Source organism: Crocodylus siamensis, chromosome 4 (assembly GCF_052110815.1).
Source record: "Crocodylus siamensis isolate JL-2025a chromosome 4, ASM5211081v1, whole genome shotgun sequence".
NCBI classification, from domain to species: Eukaryota; Metazoa; Chordata; order Crocodylia; family Crocodylidae; genus Crocodylus; species Crocodylus siamensis.
This window is the reverse complement of record NC_143398.1, coordinates 12,594,577-12,621,791: the sequence shown is the minus strand read 5'-3', so window position 1 is coordinate 12,621,791 and position 27,215 is coordinate 12,594,577. Positions and strand designations below refer to the sequence as shown.

The following is a 27,215-nucleotide window of genomic DNA, read 5'->3' as shown; positions in this document are numbered from 1 at the left end:
ACGTTGGCAAGGCTCAAGGTACAGCGAGGAATTGATGTTAGTGTGACGATGGACAATGCAATCAAGAGTTAGGGGATGAGACTAGAGAGACCCTGAGAATTTGAGCTGCATGTGGAATGTGCTGCCCATTAAGCAGAAATGGATTAAGCCTCATCATCTGGGACAAGACAGGGTGGGAGTAAGCAGGGCCTGGGTGGACCAAGGGAGAGGCACTGTCAGTGGCCAAACCCTGAGAGATCACTGCAGAGAGGTATGTGAGGCTACTTCAGCCATTGGACCAAAATGGCATTCATGCAACAGCTGATCAATAGGCTGATGAGGTGCATGCCTCTTTCTTCAACGCTGCCATCCCTTCAGCACCCAGCCCATGTCCTTAGACTGAGGATTTGCTCCATGAAGCAGTGCATTGAGCACAACAGTGTTCCTAATGCACGGGTGCACCCCTGCTGGTACTTTCCAGCCCTCAGCTCTTTCCGATCTGGCATTACAAAGAAAGCTTGAAGTCAGTGACATGGAATTTGTGTCTTCAGCCATGACAGCATGCAAACAGCCCCTATTCTGTCAAACCGTGATGCAGCTGGGGAGCTCTCATCAGTTATGCTGTCTGAAAAGGCTCTGATGAATGCCCCTCACAAGCTCTGCTTTTACTTTATTACTCATGTTACTGTCTAAACAACTCCTGGGGGTGCTAGCTGCTAATAAGGCTATTTCAAAGACTTACCAGGATTTTCCAGCCCTTGGCTCACAGAGATACTGAGTAACTCAAAAGCAAACACGGAAATCTACTGTTTACTTTAATTTCTTGGTCCAACGGCCTCTGCAGGGCTAAGGAAAACTTACAGCTTTGACATGAGCTGGGATCGCCACTGGATTTCTGGCAAAGCAGAGATGTGGTGAAAAGTCCTTTCGGAAATGTAAGACAAAGACTTAACATGAAGGGGAAAAAACACATACAGAAAAGGGTCCGACCCAACTCCCACAAAAGGAAATTTTCCACAGACTTCAGCAGTAGCTGGATTGGATCCTAAGCCAAGAAAGTTAACCAAATTAATATAGTAGATTCCCTTGAACAGTCCCATGAGTTAGCACTGCTGCCGTAGCTGCAAAAGGATAAGAGCGGTGGACCTAAGGTCTGTCCTGTAAGAAGGAAGAGCTGAGAGGCACTGCCTTAGCGAGTGCCTACCATTTAAAATTAATTTTGCAAATCTGCCTACATGATTTATGACCCTAAATCCCATTTTCAAAAGTGAATTGAGCCCATATGAGACCAACTCTCACTGAATGTGAGTGAGACTTGGCCTCCTAAGTGCATAAGGGCCTTCTTCATTCAAAATCTTCAAGTGACTTGTGATGCTGGATGTTTTGGTTGTTTGGTCCCAAACTGAGGTCCCTTAAAGAGGCCTGATTTACAGAAGAATGGTAAATGTAATGTTAAAAATCAGTAGGCATTTTTAAAAATCTGGCCCTGAGGCAGGTACCCTTGAAAAGTTTACTCCCATGGAATCAGAGAAAAGGGTGTATTTCTTTAAAAATGATGTTAGCTAACCCACCTTGACACACCACTTAGTGACTACTATTAATGCAAGTTAACTCCTTCGAAATTGTGCTGGATGTCTGAAGCGTACCACACCAGAATGTCAAGGTGTACTGTATTCGTATGCATAAAGTTGAGCGCATGCTCAATATTACAAATATTGCAAAGTACGTGCAGATATCACAAAGCATGTGCTTTGTAATATCCCAGACAAACTGCCTAGCACCTGGCAGGCCTAAGCCCTATATTGACTCATCACAAGAATGTAATAGCTGGCCTGGGCCACAATAATGTAATTTTCAATTGAATGGACTGTATCATGAGAATCCCCCTTTAAAAAGTGAAAATATAAAATGATATCTTGACAAAAGGGCCCTAACTGATTTGAGCTGAGTTAGTTAACATAGTCACCTTCTTATCACAGAGCCAATATCTCTGACAGCGCTTCTGCCAGAAAGAGGCCTTCTCTGAAGTGCTCATATTGATTTTATTTGTGGTGCTAATTTAAAAGTCTAGTTAATGTGCTAATGTACCACCTGCCTAGGCCTGAGGGACTCGCAGAACATTTTAGATGCATTCATTGTAACTGGTTAAGCACTAATATTCATTTCAGAAGAAAAACAGTGTTGTTTACCAAAACCCTTACCTATAACAATTTCTGAACAGGAGTTTAGTGCAGGGTCAGCAACATTTTTGGGCAGAGTGCCAAAAACACCTGCAACTTCAACCTCTAACATGTTGGGGTGCCTGGGGCGGATGGTGGGGGAGCCATGAAGAGCTTGATCCTAGCTGTGGCCATATAGCCCTGGCCCCTTCCTTGCCATCCACCCAAAGGCATGCATGCCAAGCAAAGTATCTTCAAGTGCCACACTCTGGCACCCATGCCAGGGATTGCCTACCCCTGGCTTGGTGTATCTGATCCCACCACTCTTTCGTGTCTAAGGGAAACCAGCCCCATCTCTGTTCCAACGACCAGAGGGCTCGATGCTGTAAGTCGCATGGTTCCTCCGCTCACCGAAGTTAGCAGAGGTTGAGGGCATTCATCACTCCCTGTAGACTGCGAACTATCAGGGTTGGAATTATCATTTACTAATGAAAGTTAAGTTAGAGATTATGGTGGTGCTTATGTAGCTAGCTTAGCCTGCTCACTTGAATCAAAACTATCATCTTCCTTAGCTTTTCTAGCATTTAGCTTGTGTATGCTGCCCTGAGTGAAGAACAGGTTTTTTTCCCCCCAAGCAAAGAAAAGGCCACAAAGTTTGAACAGTATCTAGCAGACTGGCGTCCCAACTCGGTTGGTCTCAAGCAGCCATAATACAAATAATAATGTTAAGTCATGGGACGTTAGTAACCTCATGCACATCAGCCCTTAGTTCTGTTCCCAGTGGAATGCACTCAAGCATTCCCCAGGAGCTAAAGAACCTGACTTCATAAAAATGGGCAATTTTCATTAAAGACAGCAATTACAAGGGAAATGGTTGTAGGACTAGTCTTTAAAAAAGACCTTAGGAATGATCCTGGGAGCTGCAGACCAATGACCTTTAATTCAGCACCAGGTGATCTTGCAGAAACAGAGGCAGGAAAACCTCCTCTCCAGTCTACTAGAGATCTTTAAGTGGGCTAAGACAACAGTACACAAAGGGGAACTAACAGGTAGAGATATTAATCTTTTCTCCACAACAGACTGCAGTGAAATTAAATATTTGCGGCATTCAGTCAACGGTATAAGATAAGAACCTAATCAGAATAGAATTAGATAAGAAAGACTGAACAAATTATCAGTTTCCATTGTGCCGGAAAGCTGACATTTTTAGGGTTCACTCTACCAGATTTAAGCAGGAGTTGCTCATAAAACTGCTGCTCTTCTGATTTGCCTTCAGTTCAGTGGCTTCTGCTGTATGCTGGTGTACAAATTTTTTACATTTTTATTTTGTATTTTCTTGTCAATGTTTTATTTGCAGATGGAGTTTTACCCAGGCTCTTGTTCTATCTGCTACTTAGCTTAAGCTGTGTCTGCTTCTTTCCCAGACCCGAGGAATGGTACCTTGCGCCTGGAAGTCCGTCTATGATCTCTCACAACTGCACAACTGGTTGAAAAAAGATATCACCCCTTCCCTGCCCACCAAATACTTCCCCCTCTAAGATCAGAAGAAATGTGAATGCCTTGTACAGCACTGTTTCATCAGGAAATCTCTACGTATTTTTAGACGATATCAGTGGCATTGTCCTTATTCCATAGCTGGGAGACAGAGGCACAAGAAGGGAGAAGAGTCTTGCCAAAGAGTTGGTAGGTCCCTGGACACCCCATCCAGGCCTGTCTTCACTATGCTGCAGTGTCTCCCCTGACACACATTTGAACACATATTCATTGTGAGCTGTTGGGAGAAGGACAGTAACATTTATTTGAGGCCATTAGGAAATTCCTGAAAATCCTGGTGACACCAAGACCCAGGAAAGCGGTTTGAAGTAGATAAATTGCAGAAAGACTATGAAGAAGATGGGTAATCAGTATAACACTTGCAAGGCCCTATTTGTGGGCACAATCACAGTGACTGACAGCAACATTTTACTGCACTGGGAAGATGTTGTCTGGGCAACCAATTATGAGAGAGACAATACTGAAGAAGAGCTAGCTGCTATTTAAAAGCAAAAAAAACAGAACAAAACTCTACTATGCTACAACTGCAGTGTTTTTCATGTCGCGCTAGTTCACTGTGCTAGCTCACACCACAGCGTTTCTACACCAATAAAACTTCGGTGCCATGCCTGGTTAATAAACAGCCAACAGCTTTGCACATCTAGGCTAGGGACAGAAATTACAAACAAAATGGTATAAGTGATCAGAAAGATCAGAGCACGTAAACTACTTTCAAAATGCCTGAAACCAGTATAAAACAAACCTGGATGAATGTAGTCTCAGACTTAACTGATTTAGGTTAAATCGGTTTATTGAACTTCTGTCCCAGATCCCCTCCAGATTCAAGCTAACTCACAGTCCCCCAGCATCCCAAGATGCTTTGCACCTCCCCCACAACTCCCCCTTGCAGGGTGGACAGCCTAGCCTTGTCTGCTCTAGCCGAGCAGGGAGGCTTATTCTAGTGCCCCTCTCCCACCCCCCCAGCGTCTCACTTGGGCCATTGCAGCCATGTGGCTGCATTTCAGGAATTAGAAGTGAATGTGCACTCACTTGTTTATCAGTTCAATCTGTGGAGCTTAAACTGACCTGTGAAGATTGAATTAATTCACCCTCCAGTTTTTTGACTGTACTTAGCCCTACTGTACTTTCCACCTAAGTATCACTAGAAGTCTTTAAACCGGTCACAGAATAATCCTTGTGATCCCCCTATGTGGTTAGCACAAAATATCCCCATTTTACAGATCAGCAGGTGGAAGCACATGACTTACCCAGAGACAAAGGAAGTTTTGGGTGAAGTCAGAAATAGGAACCTAAATCTCCAGACTTTCTATTCTGAGGTTTCTATCCAAGTGTGATGGGGGATAGTGAGTGTTCAGATTTGAGCGGGGAGCTATTTCTTAGTTGAAAATTAATGAGTTGAGCATACAAGACTTGTGTGATTAAGGCAGAGGGGTACAAGCCTGTTTAAGAACAAGAGGTATCTGAATGAATAAAATTCCGTAAATTAAAGTGTCCATCTATCTGACTGAAAAAACAAATACGGAGATATTGAGAGGTAAGTAGCCCACTGTAGAAAGCAAACACCTAGACATGAAGGGCCAGATTCTATTTCACTTGTTGGGTGTGTAAGTGGATGTAGGTGCCTAAGAGCAATTCTACTCACCTTGCTCAAATCCTTGACAAACTTAATGCAAAAGATGAGTGAGTCCTCCTCCCCTCTGCTTCTCTGTGACCCAGTCTTAATGTGAAGATTGCAGTTTTTACATAAGCAGATGCATTAAGAGATTTTCAGGAATTTGCATGAGGTAGACAGAATAGTACTTAGTTACATAATTCTACTTAAATGCATAATAGATAGAATCAAATCTGACCCCAAATCTTCACCGTTAAGATGGCTGTATCATATAAAACATTATTACCTTCCTACGGTAAGTCAGAAAGTCTAACCCTCTCTTCAGTAATGAGCTCCCTTGGTCTCCTCCCAAAAGGTGGTCAGGAGGTCTTGCTGTCATTAGATAATGATAACTATGGAGTCACTTCTCCAGCGGCGAATCAGCATCCAAACCACAAATAATCAGGACTCACTAAGTGGCACAGCATTTACTCACATGATCAGAAGAAATTTATTTCCAGACTATCAGTAGTTGACTCCATGTATAAATGGCAACATGAAGAATCGGCCTCAGATTATTCTGTGCTACATTACACTTCATTCTCATCTTCATCAAATGTTCAATAAACATAACCTTAACATTTGGGTTTCTTAGAGACTTACTGTTTTTGATCAGTGGCCCTCAGAGAACTCAATAAAATATTTTAATTAAACAGAGCTGAGCAGACTTCACAAAGAATGATCAAATGTGCTCCCTTAGCTCTGACTCAGTTCCAGTATTTGGCTTTAGAAAGAAGGTCCTCCGCTCAGCTTGATTAAATAAAGCAGGGTGTACCCTAGTTCAGCCAACCTCAAGTTTCACAACAGTACAAGCACTATAAGGCTATGATTGTTGCAGACGGGTAAAAAGAAAAACAAATCTATTCCTCTTTCCAAGGTTACCAAGATAATATCAAATGCATTCTGTTCTGTATAAAGATAATGGGATTCAAAACGATTTACAATGGGGCTGTATTTGGCTCAGTGTTGCAGAGGCCCATTCTGTTGAATTCCGGTTTTTGTACTGTGTTTTTTGCTATGGGATCTGAGGGATTTTTTTCCCCTTACTATGTAAATTCAGGTGACCTGGCAGTAAGTCAGCAAGAGTCATGAGACTTCCCGTGTGAGTTTCTAACCAATTAGAAACAAGGCATGCAAGTAGGGGAACTACTGCTGTGCCTTTCTTGTTTTCACCTTACAGCAGCATGTGGTCTGAAAGGGTGCGGTCATCTTTGTAAATCAGAAGGGACTGAATGATCACGAAAGATGATGGCAGTATTCCAGCTAGACCCTCAATCCTGCGGTTCCCGTTCTTATACAAAGCCTCAAGACTTTCAAGTGAACTTAGTGCAGAAGGCAGAGGCCAATCTATGTGACCAGCAAGGCCTGGTAGGAATTTGGCTTAAGGATGCAGGACATCAGATGCAAGTTGGCAACAAATGTGACTCTGATGTAAGCCGCTGCAACTAAAAGAATCAGCAGAATTGAGCCCAGTGATGCTACATCTTGTATTTGATCTCCATTCTTCAATCTAAAAAAGGACTGTAGCGGACGACAGGGAGGAAGAAAGGATACCTAGGTGAAGTTTAACATGCCTTTGCCTTGGGTTATACTGTGAAACAGAAAAGTAAAGGCAAAGATTATCCTGCAACAATTCTCCCCTCAGCCAAGAGCCACAGCATGGGTACAAGGCACATCTTACTTCAGTTAAGTCTGAAGTTAGAACAGCTGCGTTACAGGAAATCTGGGCTTGTCTAATTTAAACATATGCATGAGTACAAGTAACAGTCTACCTTTCACCACTGAAAAGCTTCAGGTGCTCCTCCTTCGGAGCAGAAAGGCACAGCCAAAAGCAGGCTGGTTTAAACCAAGCTACCCCAGAAAGCAAATGTCCTGGTATCTTGTTCTTGAACAGCTATAGTTTTTTAGGAACTTCTCTGAATGTTAATCAAAATCTTTTAAACAATGTTTCTTCAAAGGATCCTGGAAATGTAATTTATATGCACTTCAAGCGTTCAGTTAATTATTCTTTTTTAACTCCATTGGTAAAATGGAGGGTTTTAATGCAAGCAGCAGTGCAACACTGAAGCCTAGTGCAGAAACTATTTGGACTGGAAAAACATCAGAGCATATAAAATGGGAAGCAATCTGATACTTTCTGTGAGGACTGGAAGACCTAAAGGATTTTTCCATCTCTAATTTCTATAAGTCAGTAATTCAATGTGGTTGTACCAGAGGCTTATCAGAGATCTCCAAATAAACACAGCTCATCCGTTTTATTTCTAAGACTTGTATTAGAAAGAATCTGAGAAATCCAATCCTTTATAATTAAAATGATATGTTACCTTTGCTAGAGTGTTTCAGTTTCATGTGAGATTGAAACACAGACAGATTAGAAGGATATCACTCATATGCTTCTAATTCAACAGCAAGTGCAGTCTGCCTTCAAAGAAATAAAATGACCAAGCTTAAAACCCACAATCCCTAAGTGTGCAAAATCCCAGAGAAATATATGAACTGCAGGATCATAGGAAAGTAGGTCTGGAAGGGGGCCTCGTGAGGTCATCTGGTTCAGCCCCCTGGCTCAAGGTAGGATCATCCTCACTAAACCATCCCAACCAAGTATCTGCATACCCTTCTCTTGAAAACTTCCAAGGATGGAGATTTCACAGTTTAGGTAATCTGGTCCAATGCTTGACAACTCTGACAGTCAGAAAGTTCATCCTAATCTCCAACCTAAATTTCTTCTGCTGAAGCTCCTAATCCTATCCCCTACAGCCACAGAGAAAAAGCTTATCTCCAGCTTCTTTGTAATTGCCCTTCAGGTATCTGAAGACTGTTATCAAATCTCCCCTCATTCTTCTCTTACCGAGACTAAATAACCCTAGTTCTTTCAGCCCTGCCCAGTATAGCTTCCCTAATCATTTTTGTCTCTCTGCACTGGACTCTTTCCAGTATGTCCAATACTTCTTGAAGTAGAAATGCACCCATATACTGATCTCATATCAGATTGGTGCCAATATGAGGAAAATTGAGAGAATTGACAAACGGCTATTTTTGGCTCATGTGGCTGATAATGTGGCCAATCAATGCTACATGCATGCGCACAGCTGGAGCGCAGCTGGGCAGTGCGGAGAGCAGCGTCCGGCTGGCAAGTCTGTTGTGGGGGAAGGGGCGAGGGGGAGGGAAGAGGCGTGGGGGGGGCAGATTGAGGCCCCCATGGTGATGGAGGGAGGGGGGCCAGCACTGGGACTGGGGCAGGCACCGCACAGCTGGGGTGGGACAGGGCACGAGATGGAGCTGCAACTTGTTCAGGGGTGGGGTGGGGGCAGTTCCCACTGCTACATGAACTCCCAGGAGGGCATGTGCCCTGGATCTGTGTGGGGCAAGGGTGGGCTGCCGCTGTGGGCTGGGGCTACGCTGGGCTCTTCGTGGCAGGGGCCTGGGCTGAGCTGCACTCGGGGCGGGTGGTGGTTGTACTGGGAGGAGGTTTAGAGGGGGCTAGAGCCATCCCAAAGTTGGCTGTAGTCCCCACTCCCAGCACCACCGCAGCCCACCCCAACGCAGCCCAGTCCAGCCCCAATACCTTCTCCCAGCTAGACACTGAGCCATTGATGACTACTCATACACCATGATGGTCCAACCAGTTATGTATCCACCTTACAGGACTTCCATCTAGTCTGTATTTCCTTATCTTGTTAATGAGAATGCTGTGGGAAATGATATCAAAAGCCCTGCTATAGTTAAGGTATTTCACATCCACTGTTTTCCCCATCATCCATAGAGGATTGGGACCTGGAGAAGAAAAAAAGACTCAAGGAATAGCATTGTGTATACTTCAGAAAACTTCAGTTTAAGACCTACTAAATCTATGCGTTGTCACTTGTCATATTGCCATCTATTTGTTTTGGCTTTGAATTGTACCTTAGAACAACAGCTACTAATTATAACCCACAATACTTACCAACATATCCTGGGGTGCCACATGCTGTAGACATGACATCTCCTTTACCCTCCATCTTGGACAATCCAAAGTCACTGATCATGATTTTGGATTCTTCATCCTGGCTGTAGTAAAGCAGATTCTCCGGCTGCAAAGGAGATTGAGGAGTTAAAGAATGACAGATGTTGACTGACACTTTCCATTTTTTATATTCAGTTCCCCAGAAACCCCAACCATTTTCCCCAATAACCTTTCTTCAGATCCTTGCAAGAAGGCCAACCTGTCTTTGTGAGGCAACTAAAGAGCCTTCCCTTTCCATGATGATCACACCACCCTACCTACCATTTTCTTTTGACACTCCATATAGGAAATATGGCTCTTTTCTTTCTCCTGACCAGAGATATAAGAGGACTGACATAAGAACAAAATAATGGTTTTCTTATTCTGTAGTGATAAAACAGAGAAGTTGATTTATATGCAAGTACCTAGGGTAATTCCTGTCTAAAACATTTCAAGCTGTTCATACAGTTGCAGGAGAGGTTCTACATAATGTAAAACACTGTAGGTGTTGAACAATTTTAAATACATTCAATGGGAATCAAGGAGGAAATGCCATTAAAGTTAACAGAGTTACACCAAGGTCAGTTGAGTTCCAGTTGACTAGAAACAAAAACCTGCAGTATTGAGAATGGTGGACGAGGGGCCTTCTTGTTCTGGCAGAAACCAGGAGTTGGTTCACTGAGCTCCAAGGATTTACACTGATGTTAAATCTGGTTTGAGAACAGAACCAAGCCCTAGATACCGATCTGTGACATTCTCACTAATCCTTAAGACATATGTTTCCAATGTGGCATCGATGTACAGTAAACTCCTACTAAACATACCGCGCTGCTGGGAAACATAATTTGAGGTTTTACCTCTAGGCCAATTCCATGGAGACTGTAGAGTGCGCAACACCTGCTGGGAGGTGGTTTGTGCCCCCGAGTCCTAAGAGAGCTGTGGGCATTTCCATACTGCCCAGGTCCAGGCCCAAAACTTCCTACATTTTTACCATTAAACATATCTAGTGTTTTGACATAGTGTTGCACTAGATTTTGCCAAGTAGCCAGTACAAATTCCTACTATAAATTTAACACATTTTTCTTATAAATCCAATGTGCACTCCAAACACAGCTTTTCAGGAAATAAGAGACAGATGGGGCAGTTCAGAATGATTACTTTCCTTGGGCCCAAATCAGCATTGGTGTAAGTGGGCGCACAGTTCCACTGCAGTTGATGACATTGGCTAAGGCTGAATTTGGCACTCTGGCTTGTAGGACAACTCAGGAAGCTGGATGCATTCGTTGTTTCACTCCAAGGTTTATGAACTTTTACATAATCTAGTTCAGCAACGCAGACGCTGGGCCAAAGGCAGCAGAGGACAACTGCCCGAGTTGCATGGACCTCCCTTTCAGTAGGGTTCTGGAGACAGGAACGATTGCAAAAAATGTCCAGAGGTTCTAAGGTAGCATCACTTACAACAACCCTAGGGTTGCTCTACATCGGCGCGGGCAATTATTTCAGGTGGAGGGCCACTTAACCAGCTTTGGCAGGCTGTTGAGGGCCACATGGGTAGCCCCACCCCTTGACAGGTGTCCCACCCCCTGGTCACCATCTTGGAACCAATGTCCCAAGGCCAGCACCGGTGGGGCCCAAAGCAGGGTGCAGGCTGGCAGGGGTCTGCGGAGCCGTGCTGGGCTGCACCAGCCAAGAGGGGGAGCTGGCCCAGCTCCATAGAGTCCCTGCTAGCTGGGACCGCGCGCTCCTGCCACCCTGCTCTGGGTCTCGCCGGCACTGGTCCCAGGACACCGGTGCGGGCCCCATGTTCCTGCTGGCTCCCCACCCAATCACTTCCAGTGTCACCCCAGCCCCGCGGTACAGGTGGGGGGCAGCGCACAGCCCTGACCCCTTGCTTGCTGGCAGGGAAGAAGCTGGTGCTGAGCATGGGGAAAAGCAGCCCCTTGCCCGCCCCATGGCCAGCGCTCCTTACTGCAGCTGCTCTACCCCATGCTCAGCACCACCTTGTAACCCACCCCCGCTGCCAGCCTGGGCTCCACGCCAGCTCTGGGCTTGCCCATCAGCGGCAGCAGCTTGCTGCACCAGGCAGTGTTGACTGCTGCTGCCCATGCAGAGCTTGCGTGCTGGGCAGCCCAGAGGCAGTGGTGGCAAACACTGCCCAGTGCGGCAAGGTAGGGGGGGCCGCAGCTGCTGTGGGGTTCCCTGTGCCTGCTCCGGACAGCCCTGTGTGGGCTGCGAGTGCCTGCAGTGCAGGGTGCCAGGCATGGGACGGGCAGGGGGCCACTCTCCCCCCCCACCCCGCCCTCCTTCCCTGCCTAGGGAAGGTTTCAGCGTGGGGCAGCCACATGCTCCCAGGCCAGAAGCCCCGGCTGGGGCTTCCAGCTGGGGGGCCAAAGCCGGGCAGGCCCTACTGTTGTGGGAGCCCACCAGGCTTCCCCTGGGTCCTACTGCCCTTGGTTCCTGTCATTTTTTACAGGAACCAATGGCAGGTAAATATTAATTTTCTACATTGTTTAGGAGCCCCGCGGGCCAGACAGAATGACCTCGTGGGCCAGATTTGACCCGCAGGCCATATTTTGCCTACGACTGCTCTACATTTTACCAGTTGCCAAGGGTTCTCAGGATTATTTTGTTCTGTTCCCCTTGGATGTGGCCCCCTGCATTAGGAAGTGGAGCAACAAAAGCCCCATGATATGTCCATATTATCCTGAGATTCTTCTTTACGTAAGGAACATCTTTAGGATAAATCCAGGTTTCAGCTGCTGTGCCTCATCACAAACTTCTCCTTTCATTCCTCCTGTCAACTAGAGTTGAAGGAAACTGTACAACCTTTAAAATTACTTATGCAATTTCAAAACTAAATGGAAATCTCCAATTTCTCATATCCCTGATTCTTGACCAGCCCAAGTACTAATAGAAAGCATCTGAACTCTAAACATTCTGATTTCTTACAAACTTCTATATATTTTTAAAGGTGTAGGGGAAGAACTCAAAAACATTTTCATGAATTTTCCCTAACCATTTCTACCACTCCACAATTTCACATCTCAGGCCATGAGATCTGCAACACAGGAGTCAAAATACAAGTAAGACCTGTGTAAACTCAACAAGATGCATCTGAACCAACCAGAATTGCTCAGGACCTGGATAGCTGTAACCATCATACTCCAGTCTTTGTTTATTATATTCTCTTGCTGTGTCATTTAGATGAGAAACTCAGGGAAACATCTCCCTTTCCTATCTGCCCACTAAGTACCATTCTGCTATTGCAAGAATGATGATTAGAACTGCCCTAATTTATTATGAATGCTGCACACATTATCATTTTAAACATGGATTTCTTTGCAGTATTTTTATTTTTGGATAAAACATTCCAAATTTACATTTATATTAAAAGTTCTCAGATCTCCAACAAGCTTAACTACGCTGATATTTCTGCCATATCAGTACAGCTGGCATAATAACAGAAATACCCACCTGGAGAATATCAGGATATGGACAGACTTAAAGAGCTCTGAATCTTGGAGCACTTCTAATTAGGTGCTGTGTATGCCAAAATGGCCATGAAGGCGTGCAGAGGCACTGCTCTCCAGCTGCTGTGGAGCTCCCATGGAGTGCAGGCATCCCAACATGCTTCTCAAACTCTGGAGGTCTTGGGGACAGCTGAGCACACAGGAGAATACTTACTGGTTGTCTGCCCCATTCCCCCCAGACCGCTGTGGGATGCTGAAGGACTGCTGGCCTACATAGATGTTTGAAAGAGTGCTTCAAAAGAAAGCACTACAAGGTCATTTTTCAAGTACTACTTTGACTGTGCACATATGTACCCGTGCACTTTGGAGTGCTTCAAAGGCACTTAGCATGCTTCAACACAGCACATCTATCCGTGGCTTTAGATTTTCTCTTTTTCTGAGACATTTTAACCATTGGCATGGTATCGACAACTACTTCTCAAACAGGACAGAAAAGAATATGTATTTTCCCCACATGACCATTTGGAAAATGAAGCTACAGCATTTTCTGTCTGATTTGATCTGTTTTCGCCATGTCCCTAAATAAACTCCTGAAGTAATTTATAAATTAATCCTCTTTCCAACCACTCATTTAATCAGATTTCATATTTTATTCTGCCATGTTGCTAATAAGATTAACTTGTTCTAAAATCACAGCTAAGGCATTCCTTTAAATACTACGTGTACAAATGTTAACAGCTTAGCTGGTGTGGTGTCTGAAACAACATGACTTGGGCCTGCTTCTCAGAGCTTTCACAAGTTATTTCCTACAAATTAAATTAGTTTGGGAAAGGCTGCTTAAGTAAAACAGATACTAAACAACCAATCTGTATACTGAAGTGACACAAAATGATGATGAGCAAGACAGGTGTAGCTACATACTTGGGACTGACAGAATGGAATAAAAGATACTGGAAATTTGGAGGGCAGTGAGATTCATAGATGTTAGGGGCCGGAAAGACAAGTGGGGTCAAGTGACCCCAGCGAGGTGACCGTCCAGTCTCCTCTTCAAAACCTCCAGGGTAAGTGATTGCACTACCTCTGGAAGGAGTTTATTCTACACATATGAGAGTGAGTAAATGTCTCCCCAGAAAATTGAGGGGAACCCTTTACCGTATTTCCTTGTATACAACATGCACTTTCCTCTGACAATTAGGTACTGGATGGGGTGTGGGTCTTAAGCAAGAAAACAGGACCAGCGGACAGGGTGCCCCACGGGCTCACTGCACTACGCCCTATCCAACACATGCAGGGTTACTTTCCCTCTTTTCTTCCCCCCTAGCCCCTCCACACCCCAGCCCATGGCTCGATTCAGACATCCCCAATGTTAATGTTGCTATCAGTTTCCGTGGAGCCAGGATCCCATTCTAGTCACATGCTTTAAGGAGCAAACCTGCCTTGGACTAGAAGATCCAACATGGCTCTTGCTATTCCACTATTTTATTCTGCTATGATTGTATTCTCTGATTATCCCAAATGGGGACTGGATGACTCAGAGTCCTGGTAAATGGTTTTATGGTGGAGGGACATTACTTAGCAGGAAGATTTGAAGAAACACATGGTCCCACTCTGTGTTTGGAGACTGGTAAGCGGAACTGTTAAAGTTTATGTATATTTGAAGGTACAAAATCAGAACCAATGAGCAGCTGAACCCAAACATGCATTGCTCCTAATCCAGGGGTGTCCAACCTTTTTGAATGTGGGGCTGGATCAAGAACTTTTTATCACGCAGCGGGCCGGCGAGCCATATTCAGAGACCTCACAGGAAGTGGTATCACATCAGAAAGTGATGTCATGTGACCTCTGACACCCATGAAGTTGCAGGAAGTGACAATGAAATGGGTCTAACCAGTTCAAAACTCTCCCTCTATAACATCCACCTTTGCCACTGTTTGGGACAGGATACTGAGCTAGATGACCATGGGGCTGACCAAGCATGGCCCTTTTTATGCTCTTATGTTCAGAAGCTCTCATGTTCTTTGGCTGAGCTTCCAAACTATGGCTGAGATTTGCAAAAAGGGGTAGATAGGCACGTTACAAAGTTGTCATAAAAGATTTCGAGCCCTCTAAATCCCATTCATTTTAATGGAAGTTGGCCTTTTGACTCAGCTTTGAAAATCTCAGCCCAAGGTACCAACCAAATAAGTCAAAATATATTTTGTGTTTCTATGCAGTGCATCTATGTGGGGCTCTCTAAGCATTTTACAAACATTAAATGAACCTCAGGACATCCCTGCTTTTCTGAAGAAATGTGGTGGTGAAGACATTCTGGGAACTTCGCTCACTCTCTGTGTGTGATCTGCTTCTACTGTCCTTGGACCACCCTAGAAGGGCCCTCACTGCCTCATTTCCAGTTCAGAGCAGGGAAAGTGTAAGTGGGTAGGAAGGGCTTATTTTTTGGCAGCAGGTTTGAGTGGCTTGAAGCTAGTGAAGATGTACCCACAATTAGTCACTGACCAGAGTGGGAACACAGTTGTCCTCATTTATTAACATGTCTCCAAGGCCCTGCACTGCTTCTGCCTACATGTTGCTCTCATGCCCTCTTGCTTTCCTAAATCTCATGAGGATTCCCATCATGCCTACCGGACTGCCATCACCAGATAGCTGTCCTAGTTTAGCTGCCCTAGTTTAAGGTTGTGCTTCTGACTCTTTCATGGCCTCTTTTAGGGTGCACACTTAGACCTCTGGCTTTTCCTTCCTGGCCATTTTGCTGAATTGTGATTATTCCCACGGGGCATGAATGTAGTTCAGTGGCTATGATTCTGCTTTCTCATACAGAGGCAATGACTCTCACAAAGTATGGCATATTTTAGTAGGATAAAAACATTTTGAAGGCCACACAGAAAACAATAAGCAGTCTTTACTCACATGAGCTTACCAGGTATCAACCACCCGCTGCTTGGGCTCCTGGCAGGTACAGACACAAGCTTATTAGCACGTTGTTCTAGAGTGAGTCTCTGTGCCATAGCCTACATCAGGTCTCAGATCTAGGGAGCCTGGCCCCCACCCAGCCATAGCTCTGCCTCCGCTTCTGCTGGCCAGTGCCGACCCGCGGGCTCCTCCCGGCCCCAGCAGCACGTGGGAAGCCGGCTTCAGCCACACGCTGCCCCGGAGGGTCAGCACCGGCCAGCAGAAGTGGCGGCAGAGCCGAGTGCCGCTCGGGACTGGCCAGCAGAGGTCGGGGGAAAGTGCAGCTGAGCTCCTGCGGCTCCGGCTGGGCTCATCCTGTCCCAAGCGGCACGTGGCTACTCCTCTTCCCACATGCACCGCGTCGGCAACGTCAAGCTGACGCGGTGCGTGTGGAAACCTTGTCCCTTCCCCAGCCCTTCAGCAGCCATTAGGAAGCTGCTGAGGGGCTGGGGGAGGGACAAGGGGTGGGAACGAAAGTAAACAGTGTTTACTTTTATTTCCCGCCGCAGCACTGCGGGCCGCAGAAAACGGCTTGGCAGCCCGCGGGCCGTATGTTGGACAAGCCTGTCCTAATCCAAAGCAGGGTGAACCTGTAAGACAAAGAGCTGCTCCTCTGCAGTCTTCTAGGCTAAACTGGATCTTCTGATGCCAAGTTTTAAAATTATAAATGTTCTCTGTTCTGGCTGTTCACACCAGGTTGTAGGACAAGTCTGTATTTACCTATTTTCCCCAGCTGGGACTGTGAATCAAGGCCAAACCCAGATGAGAAAATAAACAGTGCTAAGCACTCCAAGTTTTAAGCAAGGTTAAGACAAAACAATCCATACCGTCTTCACAACAATACAATATCAAAGCCAGCTTGTTGTGCAAGACTGGAATAAGAAATAAAATGGCGAATGGACAACATTAAACTCACTGTTGATACCAGTTAATGCTGGCATGATTCATCTTGCCTTCATTTCCATTAAACGGTGCTTTTGTGGCCTAGGAAGGCAATGCTGGAACCTACCAGGAATACTTTCCCTCAAAATCTTCTGATATCCAAATACATCCTTCAACCTTTCAAAAACAGTTTGGGTCTTACACTCTGACTGGCCAGGTAAAGATTAGCTCAAAATGGAGAAGTTGTTCTCTTTCTATCTAAGTGCTCACATGCACATACCCACTGGTTTAGTAGCAATGCACTCCAAGCATCAGCCCAGCCCTGGGAACTCTTACTCCCATAATACAGGTGTAGAACCGAGACACAGAGGACATGTCTACATGAGACGCTACCGTGCAGTCATTGCTACACATTTATTTAGTACTTGTATTAGCAAGCACAAAATAAATTAATGATAACTAGAGTTACTGCACAGTAGTGCTGGCAAATGTCTTTTAAGTGATGCTACTGCACTATAGCCTAATAATACTGCACAGTAGTGTATTAGCACTGTCGGTGCTGTGACATGCTACTGTGCTGTATTTTTTGGCCACTGCACAGTCAGCGTCTTGTGTAGATGCCCCCAGAAAAATTAAATGATTTATCCAGAATGCCAAAAAGAGCCAGGGGATGGATTTATATTGCATGGGCTCTAACTCAGTATATTAACTGTTCTTTCACTGCTATCAGTCTCTATTTTGTGCAAACTACATCAGTGCTAGTCTTTAACTTTTAACCTATATAAATAATAATTTAATGGTCCCAATGCTACACTTAATATTACACTATCTTACTTTTCACACATTTGGAATATATTACTCTTTTTCATTTTACTTACAGTATTTTCAGTGTATTGCACCAAACACTATTGGTAATGGCATTCCAAGTACATACCCCAAACATTCAATTTTATGTAGACACACACACACACACCCACACCCACACACACACACACACTGTTGTTGTGTCAATTAAACACGTGACTTCTGCTACTTTGTTACTCAGGATACCCAAGGTTTATATACACTGGTTTTCTTTAGTTGGACGCTCCATGAAACACAGAAATACCTATCCCAGACAAATCTGCTTATCAGCTCAGTGGCAGTATTCAAAACAGACACACAAAAGCATGCAGAAATAATGCTAATACTTGAATGGACTAAGTGAAAGAATCTGATGCGACACACAGGCACAGCCAGAAACGAAGAATAATCTAAAAATCATATGATTACATTGTGCTCCTCAAGAATTACAGTCTGCGTAGGAAGTATTTACAAAAACATTAGACAAATTGAATTATTTGACAGGGGGGCTGACAGGGACTTATTAAACATTTCCAAATAATTAATCCATCTTAATTATTAATTGTCTAAAAAATTTAATATAGCATTATATAGGCACAAGGTACTTTATGGCAAGAAAAAGATCTGACTTTGTCCAGAAGAGGCATATTCTTAAGGAAAGGGATGTCAGTTTTCCCTAGATCACAGGCACAGTAATCCTACTGCCCTTTCATGCTGGGGAAGGCAGGATCAGGCCCTTAATGTGAGAAGACACCAAATAAAACAGCACAACTGTTCAGGTCAAGGAGAATATGGATTATGCAGGATTTTCTCCATTAAAAAGCCTCATTCACCAAATAAATCCCTATTCACACACCAACTTCTACTGAATCAAGTCACTTAGGTTTCATGTACCTGGGGCCACACCACACGCTTTCTGGAGGTAGAAGACAATGAGCAGCCTTACCTTGAGATCTCTGTGCACGATGCCCATTCTGTGCAGATAGTATACAGCATCCAGGACCTGCCGTATCAGAGTGCTAGCATCTTTCTCCGTGTAAAATCCTTTTTCTACTATCCGGTCAAAAAGCTCACCCCCGGACACACTGGAAAACATCATGGGATACATGTGAAGACGTGCTTTATTTCTCTCTCTGAAGATAGCCAATAAAAAGCTGTACTGAGACAGATTTAGTTCATATACTGCCAAGTGCTCAGGGGAAACACAGATAACAAGGGGGGCGGTGGTTGGAATCTCATAAATTTTAGGATTTTGGATCTTCCCATAGCATAGAGGCTGGTCAAGTTATTTCTTTTTTTTAATAGTAACTTACCCTACGGGCATCAAAAAGGGGCTGAAAATGTAAGGTAATAATTAGGAAGTGAAAACAAAAGATATAACAGAGCAACTATCCATCTAGTTCAATGATCTAATACAGTGGCCAAGGAAAAAGCCATGGGCAAGGTTCACCAGAGCTAGAATGGGAAAGTTACAGCTTTCTCCTTCATCAGGCGTTCTTGGGTTGGCTGCCTGTAGGGTAAGTTCAGTAGTTTGATGGCACCTTCCTACGCTGAGTTTTGAGTCTGACATAGCCTGCTGGTGGCCGGCCCAGGGAGGTTATGAGGTTCCTACAATCACTAGCACCTAGGACACTCCTAAATAGAAGAGATATATAGCTCAGGATAATGATCTATTCCTCTTCCTCTACACGGATAGGTATGGGATTTATACAGTATTTTTCTTTCTGATATGTACAGCAGCTGAATTCATTACATACACTGCTAAGGCGTTTGTGCTGGGATGAGGAGGGGGGCCAGTCTGAAATTCTTTCAGGGCCTCCATCACGCTACCCACTCATACCTCTTCATATATCAAGCCTTAGGAACAAAACGATTATATAAGTATGACCTCAGACTGACATTAATAGAACAGAGTTATTCATGAAAGACCAACGATGATGAAATGAGTTATTCAGCCGATGAGACTAGAAAAGGGCCCCATGATTCAAAGTAAAACGCAACTATTTCCATAGTCTCTTTTTACTATATTGCACTTTTCCTCTGCTCTTCCAGAAATAGCAGTGTGCGCAGACATGCATCTGAAAAAGAGTGGGGCACGTTACAATTCTGTACAGGAGCTCTGGGTGAAACAAAAGAGGAAAGACCTTTCTGAGTAACTGAAATCATAAACCTGTCAGCACAAAACCTTAACTGCCCCACCAGGATAAATAAAAATTTCTATTTTAGCGGGCAAACAAATTAAAAAATAAAATGAATGTGATACGTTTTCTGCAAGCTGAACCACTTAACATATAATAAATAACACAGTGAAAACTTCTTTAAAAACAAACCCAATAAAGGGAAAATAATAAATTATTGAAGTCATTAAACGTCCATGTGCTGGGAGCTTGCCGTTTTACAAACACTAGGTAATTCAGTTACAGCCGCTGCAAGCAACGATCTGTGTGAATAATGATATGAAGTCACTTCCTAAGAAATGTTTGGAGCCTGAATGGAAGAAAACGTTGCTCCTGGAAATGAACATGTTCCACCTGGAAAATGAAAATACATTTGGGAGAAAAAAGGGGCACTTTAGACTGACCAATCCACCCGCTGACAACTAGACAACTCAACTTAATGACCCACCAAAACACAGCTTCTCAACCTGTGGCACGCATACCCCAGGGAGTCTGCAAGACACAGGCAGGGGGTGTGATACCTCAACACTTTCTCTCTCTCTTGCCCCCTTTTCCTCCCTCGCCCCTTCCTCCTCTCAAAACTATGGCAAAAAAATTGTTGTGCTGCTTTAAGTTCCCCAGTAATAATTTGGTGTGCCACTGGGTTCAGCCCTCCTAGCTTTGGCCTTCATCACCCCTAGCCCAGGTACATACTTGAGTTGTGCACCCCTCGTGTAAAAGTTGGGAACCATACCCACACCAGATCAGACATCTATCATCTCACAGCCTTACATACACAGCCCTTCTTCCAACACATTAGTCTGTAAATATAAAATCCCCTGGAAAATTGAGTGTTGAGGTACTTATTAAAATTTTCAGCAGTTTGGGGGTACTTGCTACTTAAAAGGTTGAGAAACACTGCATTAAAAGATCAGAACTACACGGACTCTACGCAACAGAACTCAAATCCACTAGTGGCCTGATCCAAAGCCCAGTGGAAAGGCTCCTGCCGGCTCCAACGAGCTATGCAATAGGCCCTGGATGTCACTGCAACTCTTGCCAGCAGGTTGGAAGTCTGTAGCCCGAACAGCCCGCAGGGTCCTCTGTGCTTCCTACAGAGGGCTCTGTGCTTGCCACGGAAGTGGACTTGGGGAGGAGGAGGCACCAGGAGGGCAGGTTGGCCGCAGACATGTGGAGGAGCTCTGACATCAGGGTTGCCAACCCTCCAGGACTGTCCTGGAGTCTCCAGGAATTAGACATAAATCTCCAGGAGACTGCTGAGAGTCACCCAGGAGATAAACGACAGGCCATTCATTAAAATAAATATTTAATGTTGCATCTGATTTATACAGTAGTCCAGTGGGTTTTAAAATGCAACAGTAATGTGGATTTGCCTTCCTGCTGTAAAGTCTACACACCGTAATCCCTAACTGACATACGCAAGCACGTGGGCACGTTTCGTGTTGTATATCACAGGCACATCATGTGATGAAACCTCCCGAAATGGCTTCAAACAGAGTTGGCAACCCTATCTGGCATCTATGTGATACTCAAGGCCAGACGACCCAGGAGAGGTAGCCAAGAGGCCAGATGTGGTTGAGATGTGGCCCCAAACCCTCTCCACCCCTCCCATCCTTGTTGCTTTGCTTGCATAAAGCTGGAATGCTCCCTCTATCTGAATACGCCTGCACACAAATAATCATATTCTCCGGTTGGCACCACAGGAGCTATACATTGAAAATGAATACATGCAGAGTACAGGCAGTACAGCACAGCACAGAGTGCTGCTCCAAGCCCTGACAAAGGTGCTTTCAGTACAAAATTCATCCAGGCTCCACTTCTCTTAACACGGAAGAGCCAAGTAAATGCTTTGCAAAGAGTCTATATCTCCATCCGCAGAACTTAGATGCAGTTTTTTTTTCAATCTGTCTTTTATTAACTGTCTTGTTATATTTTCCCCAAGGCCCTTTTGTATCCCGTGGACTCATTGCATTGAAAACGTAGCCCACGCCATAATTAACATGATTGAATACACTGCCTTTCCCTAGGAAATCTCCGTGTGTTTGGCTGTGCACTACTCCACAGTTCTTTGGACTTTATTCACAACAGGTACTGCTTTTCTACACACTGATTTACAGCATGCGCTTTCATACAGCAGGTCTCTCTCCTCCCACACTCCCGGGGAGAATAACTCCCTATGCTTTTTCATCACAAATACTTGATATTCGCCTCCCCCCCTGCAAGTCCTTTGCCTCTTAATCAAAAGCTCAAATTTAGTTTCACGGATCTGCTGCACTCAGGCTCAATCTGCTTATAATTTTCTTTCAACACATGGAACGTATTTTCAACCTCCTCGCTGCTGTGTCGCAAAACAAAGCTTAATGTAGGGACACGAGAAGGGCATTCAACAGGGGACAGTTCCTGCTCATTTGGGGCATCACCGTGGTCCAACATACACCTCCAGGGCTACCTGTGTTGTAAGTGCAGAATAATGTCTACTTCCTGCAAGCTACTGGTGCAGCATAGATGCACTTACCCTACACTGGAATAATGGTACCAGGGCAGCGGGCCCCAAATACAGACAAAGCTGTGACTCTACCCCTGACAATACTTTGCCCTATGTCAGCTAAGGGTTTATTGCTGGTTCTCTCTAGCCACGGGAAGGGGTGACATAGATGGGACCCCGTTTGTGAAAGAAAGATCAGGACTTGGGTCTTCTGTTTTGAAGTGAACAGGGAATCTAACACAAAATAAAGTGCCCAGGGAGCTGTAATGCATTTACATTGGTCTTTGCCACACATAGGCCTTGCTGCTGATGAGTGTGGCAACAACTTCACCCTTTATATGGCCATGATAACCAGCAATGTGGAAGCTAGCAGCGTTGACGGAGAAGCTGGGTTCTTGTCTCAGAGAAGGGGGCAGTTTCTTGGCCAGAGACAAAAGGGAGTATTTCTAATCGCTGTGGCAATCTGCATGTCTCGGGAAGACAGCTGTCTCTAGCCTATCTGATGGGACGAACTCACCAAACATCTGCACAACATGAACTTAGAGCAACAGGTATTTTTTCTTTCCTTGCTGATTCTGATTTTGTCAACCTTGGCTCCACCACGATCTGCTAGCTGGGAAATTGGCTCCGTGGTTGGACCCAGAGGGTTGTAATTGGTGGCAGTCACTCATCGTGGTGCCCTGTGACCAGTGGGGTCCCTCAAGGCTCTGTCCTGGGACCCATACTGTTCAACATTGGAGTCAGGAGTGGACTGGCCAAGTTCGCCGATGACACCAAACTTTGGGGCAAAGCATCCACGCCAGAAGATAGGCGGGTGATCCAGGCTGACCTGGACAAGCTCAGCAAATGGGCAGACGAGAACCTCATGGTGTTTAACACCAATAAATGCAAGGTTCTCCACCTTGGGAGGAAAAACCTGCAGCATCCTTATAGGCTCGGCAGTGCTACGTTGGATAGCACTACAGAAGAAAGAGACTTGGGGGTCATCATTGACCACAAGATGAACATGAGCCTGCAATGTGATGCTGCGGCTAATAAAGCGACCAAAACGCTGGCTTGCATCCATAGATGCTTCTCGAGCAAATCCCGGGATGTCATTCTCCCCTTGTACTCGGCCTTGGTGAGGCCGCAGCTGGAGTACTGCGTCCAGTTTTGGGCTCCACAATTCAAAAAGGATGTGGAGAAGCTTGAGAGAGTCCAGAGGAGAGCCACGCGCATGATCAGAGGTCAGGAAAACAGATCTTACGATGATAGGCTGAGAGCCATGGGACTCTTTAGCCTGGAAAAGCGCAGGCTCAGGGGTGATCTGATGGCCACCTATAAGTTTATCAGGGGTGATCACCAGGATCTGGGGAACATCTGTTCACCAGAGCGCCCCAAGGGATGACGAGGTCGAACGGTCACAAACTCCTGCAAGACCGTTTCAGGCTGGACATAAGGAAGAATTTCTTTACTGTCCGAGCCCCCAAGGTCTGGAGCAGTCTGCCAGCGGAGGTGGTTCAAGCACCTACATTGAACATCTTCAAGAGTAAATTGGATGCTTATCTTGCTGGGATCCTCTGACCCCAGCTGACTTCCTGCCCTTTGGGCAGGGGGCTGGACTCGATGATCTCCCAAGGTCCCTTCCAGCCCTGATGTCTATGAAATCTATGAAACCTGGAAAGGACAGGGTTGAGCAGGAACAGCCAAGTGCGATTAGCTGATGGCAATTTAACTCTGGCGATGGCTCAGAGGCTACGACATGACCTAGAGTACCATTATTAGTTCAGCAAGTCCCTCACGTTCAGTAAAAAGGTGCTTGCCTGGAGGTACTGCAGTTTGGTTCATGCTACACTTCGATAAGCCAGTATCAACCATTTGTTTAAAAATAAGACAACGTATGAGCTTGTGGTTAAGTTGCTGGACTAGAAATCAGAAAACCTAATTCTATTACCAGCTCTTGCCACAGCTTTCCAAGACCTGCAGTTTCTCTTTGCCTCCATTCCTCACCCATAAACATATGGCACTATGTCCTTGTTTCATGTAATATGAACTGACTGGATTAGTATCACCGTAGCAGTATATAAAATACTATATAAAATAGTATACTGATATAAGTAACTAGACAGAAAGGACAGTGTCTGGTCATGTGGTTCCAAGAGAGATATGAAACTGAATTTAATAAAACTATTTGGATTTACATGATAATCAACAATAAGGGTAATCCTTTTACAGAGTCCTCTATCTGAGGCTATCTTTACAACATCATTTGAACAGCCATGTGAAGTAGCCTTGAATCGGTATTATCCCCATTTTTCAGCTAAGGAAACTGAGTCTCTGTAAGATTAGGGGCCTACCTATTGGGCATCTCTTCCACCCTGTTCAAGTCCTTGGAAATCCACGTTGCACCTACTTTTGTAAAAAACCATCATCCAACCCTTTAGATCAAGTCACAAAAGAGGAACCAAGAGGAGAAGGACCCACCCTTGTTTTGTAATTAATGGGTTTTCAGGGACTCAAATAGGATGGAATTTTTGTCCTATTGCAAAGGACATTAAAGCAGGGTGTAACTTCATGTGGATCAACATAGTTAAAAGGGAATGACACAACATGATAAGATATATTTGATAGTGGAAGAGTGTTAATAAACACTTCGTTTGGGAAAGCAGACAGATTGCTTAACATCCTTTACCTTGAGGCAGTGCAAGGCTGTAGGTAGAAGGAAAAACAGGCAACTGTTAGAGGAATATCCTATTGCATAAGAATATACTGATACAGCTCATTATTAGAGTTTGTTGCACTTAACAGACCTGATTGTCTTCCCCTCTCCTCCCTCTGCCAGTGGAAACAAGGAGAAATCATACTGAAATTCATGCACATAAGGTGTGATGCAAGTAAGGGCCACTGGACAGAGGAAAGGAAGGCAAAACCCAAAAGATGTGTGATACTTTGTAAGTTAAAATGTAGGGTTCTTGTTAATTGCTTTGTTCTTTTGGTTCATGGGCACCCAATGACGCAAATGCTTAGATGGGAATCACTAGTCTGTTCTTTTTTTTAAAGGCTGGATTTAAATAATATTAGTTTTACTTAAAGGATGCTTCATATGTTAATTCTTCTTTTCCTTTGTTGGCATGACCAATTTGCACAGAAAAACACCCATGCACCTCCCACTGCTATTAACTGCAGTAGCACACATGCATGGAGAGGAGAAGAGACTTTTAGGAGATTGAAAAAAAACCCACCCTGCCTCTAGGTACTGGCTTTTACTCCTTTGCCATTTGACAAAGCATTGGTATTGTTTCCCCTCATGTTCTTCTGAAGCACGGGCCTATTTTGGGACTGTTTGCGGCTGACAGTTTGGGTTTTCACTAAAAGCCTTGTTGATAAAATCACCAGTAGTAGGATTAAAAAGAAAATAGCATGGCTATTCAGAGTCCACAGGCCATGGTCCTCAATAACTTGCTAAGGAAAGACAGCCTGATTCACAACTGCATTAGGCTACAGAGGCAGGCAGGTTATTTCTACATCAACAGGTAGTGTTAGACTTTCATCACATCAGCAACAGAAATGCAACAGGGCTTCACAGGGGCTTGGTGGCATCCAGCAAACACGAGACAAGGGGTATAAGACCACCCCCACTGAAATGTAGTTGTGCCCAGAAAACTAGTAAAGGCAGAACTCCTAAATGCAGGCCAAGATAAGTATCATTTCAATACCGCTATCAACTGTCAATAGTTTTAACTGATGGGAATTTTCTAGTCAACAATCACCTGTGAAATCCCAAAGCAGCAGACCTACTTCGCAAGGTGCCTTGAGTTCACCTGATGAAAAGCACTCTAAGACTAGGAATTAGTATTTCAATATTTGCTAGAAATGGTTTGTTAGGAAAAGTGGATCGTGGAGGCAACTCTCAACACCTTTGCTTCAAGTGTTTCACACCATAAGCTTGGATGGAAAAGCAGTCTCCAGCATGTAACATGCTACTTCAGTGATACAACCTACAATGTGCAGCCCATGCAGCCATGTCTTCCAGCCCACAGGGCTGCCCACGGGTCCAGAAATTTGACAGCAGGGGAATGGTAGCAGAGTTAATTGCCACGGCAGAGCCCAGTGTCCCGGCAATTAACATTGCCACCATTCCCAATACCAAATCTCTGGATCTGAGCCCTAGGGGCTGGATGTCATGGTTGCAGGAGCTGATACAGGATCACTCCATGACCAGATCTAGCATGTGAGGCTGGACTGACATGCCAGACTGCACCTGTGGACTGGTGCCACATGCTGAATTCAGCCTGCAGACCAGGCCTGTGCCACTCACCTGGCCAGCAAGGCTTGAAAGGTTGAGTACTGCTGTTCTACTTAAACCACTGTGGAGCACAGTGATAAAACACAGAGGACACGTTGACACATGCTGCTATGGCACTGCTGTTACTGCGCCATCGTTTAGTAATGCCTTTTGGAAGTACTAAAAGACGGCGCAGCAACAGCTGGTACTGCGCTGTGTGAGCCATGCACAATTATTTTTAGGCACTACATTGCTGTAGCAACACATTATATTGGGGGGACTGAGTCACTACAGCACCAGAGATGCAGCGTCATGGGTTTTGCCCGTGGACGCTACATTGCTGTAGCGTGTTACTACAGCAGCGTAGTGTCACATGTAGACATGCCCAGTATGAGCAGTAGCGAAGGTTTGCTTTGCTCAGTTAACTTAGCCTGAAACACCATAGGTCATAAGCAACCAGACCTTCAGAAGACGCACTGCTCTGGTAAATAATAAAGGGACTCCAGTAGCCTGAAGAACCACTGCACTGAAAATGGCACCAGGTGTAAGCTCTGTATATGTCTATTGTATGATGGCCTATGAGCCTTTTAATAATGATGTGAAAAACATTGGGTTGTATCCTGTTTTCAGTGATACCAATAGCATATGCACATGTTTATACACAACACACACACTGCTTTCAGTGGATGCAGGATCAGGCCAATATTTCTAACTAATTAACTAATTTAATGCACAGTTTATATAAAACAATACAGGAGGCACAGAGCCAGACCAGGGAAATGAGACAAGAATAGTGTGAGCGAAGTAAAGAGGCATTGTC

The 27,215-nt window shown here is 44.8% G+C and overlaps 1 protein-coding gene across 2 annotated transcripts in view; it reads right to left on the bottom strand.

Annotated features, from left to right (window-relative positions):
* CAMK1D (calcium/calmodulin dependent protein kinase ID) overlaps nt 1–27,215 on the bottom strand; it is a 329,871-nt gene that overhangs the window by 70,867 nt on the left and 231,789 nt on the right. For both annotated transcript variants that reach the window (XM_090041796.1, XM_090041794.1), the window contains exons 4-5: nt 18,416–18,554; nt 9,287–9,413 (exon numbers count right to left, since the gene is read on the bottom strand). In XM_090041796.1, coding sequence (XP_089897922.1) covers nt 9,287–9,413; nt 18,416–18,554 — 266 coding nt within the window. The remainder of the gene's footprint in view (nt 1–9,286; nt 9,414–18,415; nt 18,555–27,215) is intronic.